The sequence below is a fragment of the Brachypodium distachyon genome, chromosome 4, assembly GCF_000005505.3.
Source record: "Brachypodium distachyon strain Bd21 chromosome 4, Brachypodium_distachyon_v3.0, whole genome shotgun sequence".
Classification (NCBI taxonomy): Eukaryota; Viridiplantae; Streptophyta; class Magnoliopsida; order Poales; family Poaceae; genus Brachypodium; species Brachypodium distachyon.
The window spans coordinates 35,773,023-35,783,791 of record NC_016134.3 but is presented as its reverse complement, the minus strand read 5'-3'; the positions used below and the strand labels follow the sequence as shown (position 1 = coordinate 35,783,791).

The 10,769-nt window shown below is 44.8% G+C and overlaps 1 protein-coding gene across 1 annotated transcript; it reads right to left on the bottom strand.

The window, feature by feature from the left end:
• Window positions 1-2,684: 2,684 nt before the first annotated feature.
• LOC100836082 lies at window positions 2,685-9,315 on the bottom strand. The gene is made up of 4 exons (XM_003578065.4): window positions 9,062-9,315; window positions 7,504-7,819; window positions 5,953-6,112; window positions 2,685-3,420 (listed from the first exon to the last, which is right to left on the bottom strand). Exons 1-4 carry the CDS (start codon window positions 9,209-9,211, stop codon window positions 2,952-2,954), a joined length of 1,095 nt encoding a protein of 364 aa, XP_003578113.1. The 5' UTR covers window positions 9,212-9,315; the 3' UTR covers window positions 2,685-2,951.
• Window positions 9,316-10,769: the final 1,454 nt, after the last annotated feature.

Here is a 10,769-nt window from a genome sequence, read left to right as displayed (position 1 = left end):
ATGCAACATTTTGTTGACGACAAACGGTTCAAAAAAAAAACCGGTGTGCTTCATGGAGTAAATATTGAGTGCTCCATTTCTTAAATGGTGTTAACTTATACCAATACACTCATCAACTCTCAGATTCGGACAGTAGTTCTTCTCTGTACATTTTGATGTTACGATGCATCTATCCCCGCTTGTCCGGTTGCGTCCCGCCATCAAATGTAGCTTTTGAAATCACCATCAAACGTAGTTAGTTGGATTGTAACCAACGGCTTATGCGTCTTCTGCTTCACGGAGTAAATGTCGAGTTCTGCACTTCTAAACGGTTTTAAAGTTGTAAGGTAACTCTCCTTGGTATATGTCCGTTTTGACATCACTAGGAATTGATTCACCTTTATCGTGTTATGTCTATTGTGTCTCGTCAGGAAATGTATTTAAGAAAATGGTTTACTAATGATCAGAAGATTCAGCAGTTACACAGAGAGCAGAAACCAAACCCTAACAACCATTTTTGAAGAAGACTTTGATCGCTGACGATTTCCCTTGTCTCTAAGGACCGATCTAGCATTTCAAAGACGGGGGAAATATGGATTAACGTTTGACATCTAGTTTTGATATTTCTCTTGTTAGGTTTGTTTGTTTTTGCGACGGCATCTTGACGGTGAAGATGGCTTTGTCTAGAAGATTGGTGTTCTGACTCCGTCATCGTTCTGTTGTATGTGCCACAGCCTACTCCATGAAGTTAGTGATTCTCGTGACTTGTTATTTATGTTCTTGGTCCTTTTTTCTTGTCGATTCATGGATGGAGTAGCGGTTTTACAACTTGTCTTGCAAAGCGTATGTCCACAACCACAGTGTGCTCAACGATTCCCACGATTTGAAGTGGTCGGCTCATGCGGCTTTTCAAAACTTATAAGATTAGTCCAACTTGTGCAAATATAATGTTCTGCAATTTCATCACCAACCTGGCGTAACGCCAAGATATGAAGGATGGCTCTAGAGGTGTTGATTTTGAAGGACCATGATGGAGCTTTTATCGAGAATCTTCGGTGTTTATGTTCATTTAATTGTATTGATTTATTGTACTTTCTTTTATGAATCAATAAAGGTAGGTCATTGCTCTAAAAAACGGTTTGCCGGTTATAGAAAAGTTTCTCTCTTCTCTGGAAAAAAAAAGGTTAAAAAAATTGTGCTTTTTGGAGCAAGTGACGCACCTGCTCATCCCCTACAATTGGGGCTATCACAATTCACATTAGCTTGACGAGAATACTTTACATGCCAAAGCAGAGTCATCTGAAGCCATGGGACCGAAAAAAGGTATGTGATGAACAAGAACTCGGCCAGTAGGAATTGCCGTCTTGCGCCGAGACGACGGGAGTAACCAGAAAAGGCCTTTAAGATCGCAAAGCAAACTTGGAATTATTAGGAGTCGGTGGGGCTCTGGCAAGGTCGCACACAATGATCTCATGTCCTGATGTCCGTCGATGATCTCATGCCCTGATGTCCGTCGATGATCATGTCCCTGCCCGCGGTGGACTTTCCGGAGACGCATCGCTACCAAACTGACGCTCTTTTGTGACGGTTAAACACTCCACTCTTTCGGCTTATGGTATGGTGAGAACCGAAATGAACAGTCCGAGGAAAAAGATGAGTGTGCGCTGGCACTTCCAGATTGCCCAAAATTCCCTCGTTCCGGTGATTTGGCTCGTGCAAGACATACTCCACTCCACTCCAACGGCTGATGTTTTAGTCAGTGCCTCAGTGGTATCGTCAGTTTGCCTGCAGCTGCAGGGCCAGCCACTCTACGCAACGCAGCCAGAAAGGGGCCGGGGAAGAGATGCATCGGGACACGCATACATAATCTCACTACCAAAGGTCCAATCCATGGAGGGACACCCGAAGACGGTACCCTGCCTAGCTATCTTGCGGGCAATACCCGGATGACGATGATGATGATGTTACGGCACTGTGATCACACTGTCCAGTGCCCACTCTACATGGACCGCCATTAAGCGTGGAGTAGTCATGTGAGAGATGAACCGCAGGTCACCGGAGCACGGAAAAGTCCACCTCTTGAACTGGGACACCTCACTTGCCACTCCGGCTTCCCTTTCCGCCCCCTTGAATGCCCCCTCTCGCTGTCCAGCCTGCCACGTAGGCGCCTGTTCGACAGCGACGTCACCCGTGGACCATGCCGACATAGGCCCCGGCGGCATTTAGCTACCGGACCTGGCGAAGACGCGAGTGGTGAGGAGGTTGCGTGCTGGCTTCGGGAGGCTTCACTAAATGCGGGCATTGATAGCAGCCGCGGCACGGGCACCGCTGGGATCATGCTCCAATGATTTGGTCAGAATCTTCATGTAGTAGTACTACGATGCGATGCGGGCTTCTGGTTCCAGGAGCACGTACCTCTCAGCTTCTGAAGCATTGATTCGCCGGCTAAAGAGCCTCGACAACGCTGCCGCGGCACGTACGCCCGTCGCCACAGTTGAAATGTACAGGTCGGGAACGAGAGGAGTAAGAAGAGACGTTTAACCTGTGCTGGAAGACCAGAGTCCTAGAGCTTGTACTTTGCCATCAATGGGTACAAACCAGACTTGGAAGAACTGCTGCCGTCATGTCCAATGAATGAAATGCCCACCAGATGATGATGTAATGTTAGGCTTGCTTGATGCGATAAAAAACTGGAGCCACGAAGATGCGCCTAGGAGTGAACTGCAATTATTGGTCAGGGCGGTATACTTTACACAAGTTGAAGCTGTACGCATGTATAGCCTGTTCTGTCAAAAACAGGCTTGGCTGTGTTGTGGTACTCAGGAAGTGATGATGCTTTGCTGTTACTAAAAGCTCCAGTAGTCCAGTACAATATGGCACGTCGATGGATTCACTGGAGAAAGATGATAATGGTATGTGTATGTCAGTGTGTGGGGCTTTACTCCGGCGTGGTTTTCCGCACATGTCGCAATTCATCTTATTGACGAGTATGATTCCTGCAGAAAGTCGTAGAGTTCCTCTGCAACTGCCAAGGGATATTCTTCCTGCGGCAGAAGCGCGCCCGGAACCTCCACAAATTTGGTCACGCCTTTGGCGCCCTTGAGAGCCTCCATCTCGGCCTTCGACCTCTTGGGAGAATTTGAAGTCGATACCACTAAAACTGGGATATCTCCATCCAATTTAGCAAACAGCTGCAGGAATTCTTCCCTGGATTGGACAGGGTCAAGAAGGCCCGTCAGGAAGGCAGCAGGGACATATCGAGCGCCTTTTCTTTTTGTCAACTCGTAGCGGCTCTCGACAATATCCGGAGTTACATTCTCAGGGTTCGCGTAGACATGGGACTTGTACTGAGACTGTATGGACTTCTCATTGCTCACCAGCACATTGTACATCATCCAGCCGATAGCTGGGGCCCTGAGTGTTCCTCGTAGAAGCCCATACCTGTTATAAACAATTGAAAAATATTTTCACCAGTGAGTTTGCATCTTAAGCATAGTAATAGGCTGTGATATCTGTAAAAGGCGGCTGGCAGGGGTGATCATATTATGAGTTATCCACACCACCACTTGTACTGTATCATTTCCACCAATCATGTTTCTCAAAAGCGTTTCACCAAGTACATATATATCAGCAATTTAGCATGAAACCAAGTGCTGAAAACAGAATTGATAATCTACTTGCTCATTAAGACATAGCACCGATTTGGAAAATAAATGCCTGCTAACTATGCTACTGGTACTCTCTCTGTGTAACAAGGTAGACATCTTCATTCTTCATGATGGCAACCAAGGGACAAATTACTCACGGAATAACTGGCATAGGACACACCCGATGGTACCGACAAACATTTTCTCAATTGCATCCCAGATGTGGGGCCTAGGCACCTACAAACTGCATATGAATGAAAAGATTTGTATGCAAAAGCAGTGTTGCATTACTGTTTAGTACTAAACCACCTAGCATATTTCCTGTTCTTTGAATGAGATACTCCAATACCAGTAAACGCACGGAATACAACTACTGACAACATGAACACTAGTACACTATAGAACAAATGGCAACATGGGGTACGCAAAGCAGGCTTCAGCCAGCATATGGAAAGTCAGGGTCCCTATAACGATGTTCAAATGGGAGTATTTCTACTAGTCATGTTGCATCCAGTAGCTGTCCGGGACCACTTATTGTCTTGACTACTTAACAACCTGAAGACTTTTGGTATCCTCGCCCAGCACATTTTTGCATATGCACCCTTGACAAATGACATACATCACGAATAACAAAATATTATGAGGAAAGGGTTAAGAAATATATATGTGCTACATTCATGAAGCATGTAAGTGGAGTGTCTTAAAAACTATACATGGAAGAAAGCACAGGAAAATGTAACTGTTGCTGAAAACCTAGAAATGTGCATTGGTAGTGGTAATATCCTAAAATAATCTCTTAGCACAAGGTAAAGTGGTAAACTCCACTACCACCTAATGTTGAGCATATCACAAATTGCACAGTTCAGAAGTGGTCAAAGAGGGTCTATTAAAGTAGACCCTAGGAGCCTTTTTTTTTTGGGTTCCTTTTCTTTGCTCCTTTTGTTTTCTTTCCCCTTTAGGCCTTCTTTGCTTAGGCCTTCTTTGCTTAGGCCTTTACCGGCCAGGATCCCGGCCCAAACCACATGGCTTAACCTGGCCGTGATGTATTCCAGGGTATCGACTGTTTGCGTGTTTGGTTGAGGCCCAATCCCCTTCAATCCACCGGCTGCAAAAACATCTTCTCTGAACCGTGCAATCAATCCACGCAGGTCGAAAAAAATACTGCGGTGACAGAGGGGGCGGGGCTGCCCGCTACCCGTCCGTCTCAGCGACCTCATCGTCTCCGGCGTGCCCTACTCTTTGCGCAACTTGCGGTGCGCAGTCACCTTCTCTCCAGTCACGGGGCGACGCCTCCTCCGACAGCAACGACAGCAGCTTCGTTCTCTCCACTAAGTCTCTGCCTCCTCTCCATCAGCTCCTCCTCCTTCCAATAATTGTAGGATTTTGTGATATCGGTACTCTGTAGATTACCTCTGCACGGAGTAGGATGGGAGAGATCCAATCCCCATGCCCCGATCACCCTCGGAAAGATCCAGGTTTTTTATTTCTTTCTCTCCTTCCAATTCCTGTTTTAGCTGCCCCCTTTCTTGTACTGTTATTCTACCTCGGTATGTGTTCTAAGCTAATCGAGATGACTGAGCACGGTGGATGGTTAATTGTAGTTGAGTGTGCTCCAGAGTGTGAAAAATCAATTTCCGTGATTTGTTTATTAGAGAAATAAATGCTTTTCTGAAAATAGAGAAATCTGCATGTCCAAAAGATTGTGTTAATGTATCTACTAAGCACTGCATGAGATGGTTAAATGTTCAGTTTTGTTACTGAATCCTGGAATTGCAGGCTTCCAGCTGCAACAGATGATGATGAAAAAACAACTTCTATCATTTCAAATGTACCTCAGCAGATCTTCGACAGTCCCTTAGTCATCAGTTAATTTTGTGTCCTCCAGCCTAGTGCCAGCATCGTCCCATAACCATGCCAACAATATGTATTAAGCGAACTTGTACTTTGTACCCTCGTCAATGATTAGGTTGACTACTACTCCGAATCAAATAGTAAATAACAAGCTAATCAACCCAGTGGTGGTGCTAGGACCTGAGGCCTGTGACACCAATGCATATTATTGCTTTAAACACTTGAGGACTAATGTATCAAAGACCAAGAAACTTGGCATATATGGGTTTTGGCAAAGTTGAGATGTCAGTTGACATAAAAAATTGACATCACAGTTTGCACGTAGCACCACCACTGTATCAATCTCATGTTTTGGATGCTAGCAATTATTTCTTTATAGATGGTCAAACTTAGAACTGTTTGACTGGTACATTCTAAAAGGACTTGCATTTGGGATAGGAGGTAGTAATTATCAAAAGAACTTGCACAGTAGTACCTTGTTTCCATATCAGAACCTCGGCCAAATACAATGGGGAGTGGTCCAGCCCAAGTAGGTGCAACAGCAGCAATAGCAGATGGCCTGATGAGGCCCTTCCCAGCAGCACGGACTGCTATCGTTGCTGCATGCCCACCTCCAACAACTACCAATTCACCATCTGAACATGGTGTGGACATTAGAAAACAGCGTTAACTGAATACTGACATTCAAACATAATGATAATTTCAAATTGCATACAACTAAAGAATTCAAAACAACAGTGGCAACTGGCAAGCACAATCAATGTGACAAACATCAGCCAACTGGAATACGTTAGCATAACATTTCCGTTGTGTACGCAACTGTTCTGATGAACATTTAAGCTCTCTTTAAACTGCATTGCTACTCTGCCTGCTAACTACTAACATAAGATAGTACTCATACCATATCCTAATATCCTATTCCATATTTTTTGTCGGATTCGGAAGCGGTACGGAGCGATGCCGGACCGAAACGGATAATGATGGGCAGATAGTGCGTGCATATTAGTAATAATTAATAAGTTTATAATCCTTTATGTTGGACCCAGATACCAAACCGTGGCAAGCATCAGTATAGTATTATACACATTGGAAGTTTGAACATAGCTGCAACAAGAAAAACGGATACTATCCGGCTTATTAGTGTCGGATTATCCGATCGTAATTTTGGATAATTTGGTATCTGCCGGATAACGCTTGTACCATATTGTATACCGTATCCAACCGGATAGCTATTTCTCTTCCCGCATCCTATACCGTCAGATTCAGAAACGGATTCGGTCAGTAATTATCCTTTCAATACAGCATGTGTACTCCCCCAGTTTAATTCTTAGCTTGCTAAGTTGGCTGTAACGATAAACTTGGAGACACTATTTTGCGCATAGTAAATACAAGTTCTGGACTCAGGTTGAACCAATGAGCAGTCTGAACCAGATATCCTTTTTTTTACAACAATGATTACAATAAAATATGCAGGTAAAGTAGGAGAATAACATTAAAAGCTAGACGAACAAATAGTAATATTCGTAAATAGGCGTAACCAAGGTCAATTGGAGAGAATCAGGTACAAGTTCTAATGGAAACTAGATGATGTCCCGCGCGTTGCTGCAGAACCGTGTTGAAACAAATGCATAAATAGATGCTTAAAATTAACTAAAACTAATGGGGGAAAATGTAAAAGTGTTCTTGCTTTACATTTAGAAACAATAAAACCTAAGAAGTATGTGACCAAATGATGTATAAAAAGAGAAAACTTTTCTGAAAAAAAGAAGACATGATTGAATTGATGAGGTGGCATGGTTTGCATTGAGAGGTTAATGCAAAATGTAAATGAATACATGCATGGCTTGAAAAAAAAGACATACATGACTTGATGAGGTGGCATTGTTTGCATGGCAATGTGGTGCGCCTGCTGAGGTGGCATGTTTGCATGTTGAGAGAAATCAGGTAGTGGGGGGCTTTTATTTAGATATAGAAGTCACTTACAGTGAAGATTGACAATCCACTGAAAGGGTAAAATCTGATTTACCTGAATCTGCCACGGGACTATTTGGTGAATTCAGTAGCTGAACCAGAAAATTCTCCATCACATCGGCACTATAGTTCAGTGAAGGCCTGTCTGAATAACCCAGACCAGGCCAATCAACAATAGTAGCACGGTAACCGATCTCTCCTTTCTGTTTCACAATATCTTTGGCAACCACCCTCCATTCCTCCACTGTGCTAACATCGGAAATTGTAGGGATCATAAGGATGTTCTTCACATTCTCAACTGACTCCTGTGCATGTTCCTCATAGTAAACGCTTACTGGTTTATCCTCAAACGTCCATTGCCACTTGCCAGTCTAGAAAATCATACCAATAAAGTTATAGCACAGATAGTACCACAAAAAGAAATAGAAAATTGCTCATATGACCATGGTCAACATCTCTCGATTGTAAAAGTCCAATGTTGAGATATTTGCCACTCAAGTAATTAAAATTCACTAAGAACTTTAACCATGGCAAATTTTTGTTATAGTGAAATCTGTTGATATAAACATGATACTCCCTCCGATCCACAGAAGTGTCGCCCATTTTGTACTAAGTGGGTGACACTTTTTATGGATCGGAGGGAGTACCACTCCAACGGTTGACAAATCACAAAGTAATCAATAGATCATATTAGTACTAAGTTCAGCACAACATGGTCCAATAATCAAGATCTAACTTAGCCCCTTTGTTGATAAGTTACAATCCACATTGGACCATGTTGACATTCCTTGTACAAGACTCCAAGTTTCTAGCTGAGTAAGCACGTAGCTAACGGGTCATGAAGGAAATAAATTTAGCAATTATCTGACGGTTGACAGGTTGACAAATCACAAACTTCAGTAATCGTACTTCATATTAGTACTAACTTCAGCATAACATGGATCATAGATATAGTCTAGCGTCTTCTCTAAAAGTAAAACATCTTTGCACAAGCTTAAACTGGTCAGTCTTTGCAAATATTAATCTTTGCGACAAGCATCATAAACTCACAGTGAATTGAAATAACAGTTAAAGGCAGTAAGGTCAAGAGTTTTTTTAGGTTTTTACTGAGAATGACGGATATTGTGTGGCAGGATGCATAATGTGGAGGTCCATTTTCTGAACAGGTATCTGATCAATGATCATTAGAATCTCCCTCCCTCTCTTCGCTTCAACTGAAGAGTGCATAGCAGCAATTAAACCACCCCAGGTATGGCACATATGCTGTATGTTACTTCACAACACAGTTTTAAATTCAACCCAAATTTTTGCTAGCATAAGCAGTGCATGGCAGCAATCGTCACATTTAGGTGCCAGATGTTATGTCCATAAAGCGTTGGTTAGGCTTTAATTTTTGAAGCAATATAAGAATTTCTTAAAACTGGAAACCTACCAAACATTTCGAGATCTAAATTCGCGTCAAGTAAGTTGAAGCATCTCAATCGCGCTAGGATTCGCAGCTTATTCAACGATTATTCGACTACTCAATACAACGACTCCGATGAACTTCGAGTCCGGCAGCCAGGCACAGCAATGAGAAAATGTCGCGCCTAGTAATTGTCAGGCGATCTCACCTTGGAGGGCGAGGATGCGGGCTTGGGGACGGGTGGGGAGGCGACGGAGCGTACAGTGAAGCACCTCGCCCGCCGGAACGGAACCAGGCGGTTGGAGACCGCAACGGCGGGGGCGAGGAAGGCGGCGGTGGCCGCCGCGGAGGGGTGCATGGGCAGTGGGAGGCGGAAGCGGCGGAGGTGTGGAGAGGGAGCACACAACGTGGGCTGCAGTGGACTCGGGAACTCGACGACTAGAGCCTCACCGTCGCTTCGTTGCGTCCATGTCTTTCCTCTCTTGTCTTTTTTTTTTCAGAACGGAAAAGTATTTGCAATTTGACAAAAAAATTATGTGCAGTTGTGCCGTTGAATTTAGGCATTTAGCAAGCTGTAGAAAAGCTAGCTAGGCGATATCAATACTTTGAAATGAATGAAAAGGAGATTCTGGACCAAACTTGCAATTCTGTTTTTTATTTCCTTTGTGTCACCGACGCATCCCTTTTTTTTCCCCTGTGTGAGTGTGCTGAGGGGAGGTCTTCACGTACGTGGGGCACTCCAATCTTCACGATTTGGGGGGGGGGGGGGGGGGGGGGGGGGGTTTGCACAATTCACACTTCAACAGGCAAGAAGAGCGTCACTTTTTTTTTTGTAAACGAAGAGCGTCACTGGCTAGAGAAGAAAAAAGAGCGTAGTAGGAAAACTGCGTTTGGGCCTGGACCGTAAGGGGTTTTTTTTTTAGCATAACCGTAAGTAATTTCTCTGCGCCTGTACCTTTTCCTGGTCAGATGGGCCATAATCTGAAGAGAAGTGAGAACTGACACTGACATATGCTGTATGGGCCGTGTATTCAAGGGGGAAAACAGAGCAAATTCAGGCCGGGCATTAACCTAGGCCCACTACCTAGCGGGGGAAAGTGCATCAGGCAAAGTTAGGCCCAAATTTCCCATCGTGCCCGCGTAAGCTTTCGGTCTCCCACTGTCCCACGCCTCCGGTTCCAGGCCACCAGCTAGAAGAAGAATCACACGGAACGGGTCGCCCAACCGCGCAAACAGGAAGCGCAAAAAGCATGGGGACGACACGATTCGCCGTCCAGACTCCAGACCGCACAGCACAAGGAAAGCATCCGGCTCCTACTAATCTCCTACACGACGCCGACCCCAACGGCACGGCCGTCGATTCGGTGCCTGACGACGACCAAACGAAACAGATGCTACGGCGCCGGTCTTTCGGTTCCGCCTTTTTCAGCTCGTGGATCTCATCGCGATTACTTGCCCGTAGGGTTCACGTCATGGACGACGACGGAATCTTTTTCTCACGCCAATCCCGTCGTGCTGCCCCAGCTCGATCTCGTGTTTAATTAGACCTCACATCAACCGACGTCCTTGGACTTTAACTAGCACCTAAGTAAGCAAGGGAGGTCTTGTAAAAAACATCCAAGTACCAAAGTTTGCTACGCAGGCTAATTTCAGACACGCCTTGCACGGCGGGCGGGACAGGCGACGTCCATCGACCCATTCCTCTTCTCAGCCGACGAACTCTGAACTCTGAAGCCTAAAAACAGAATGCATGGAAAACTGCTTTCGTGTCCGAGTGCCAGATGCCCAAGTTATTTTCAGAACTTTTCGGTGCCTGGGAACTTTGCGCTCAGCTGCTCTGCGCACCATCCAAATCTGATGCCTCCCGGCCGGGCCAACAACAACAGCGGCCACTGAAATCTAGGTTCCTCTTTCTT

What these genes read in the sequence shown, in the direction of transcription:
- LOC100836082 (XM_003578065.4), bottom strand. Translation starts at nt 9,211, where the DNA reads ATGCACCCCTCCGCGGCGGCCACCGCCGCCTTCCTCGCCCCCGCCGTT. An exon ending in TAGTCCCGTGGCAGATTCAG is followed by an intron (nt 6,113 to 7,503) that starts GTAAATCAGATT and finishes CACCATGTTCAG; the next exon opens with ATGGTGAATTGGTAGTTGTT. An exon ending in GGTTCTGATATGGAAACAAG is followed by an intron (nt 3,421 to 5,952) that starts GTACTACTGTGC and finishes TGTTTATAACAG; the next exon opens with GTATGGGCTTCTACGAGGAA.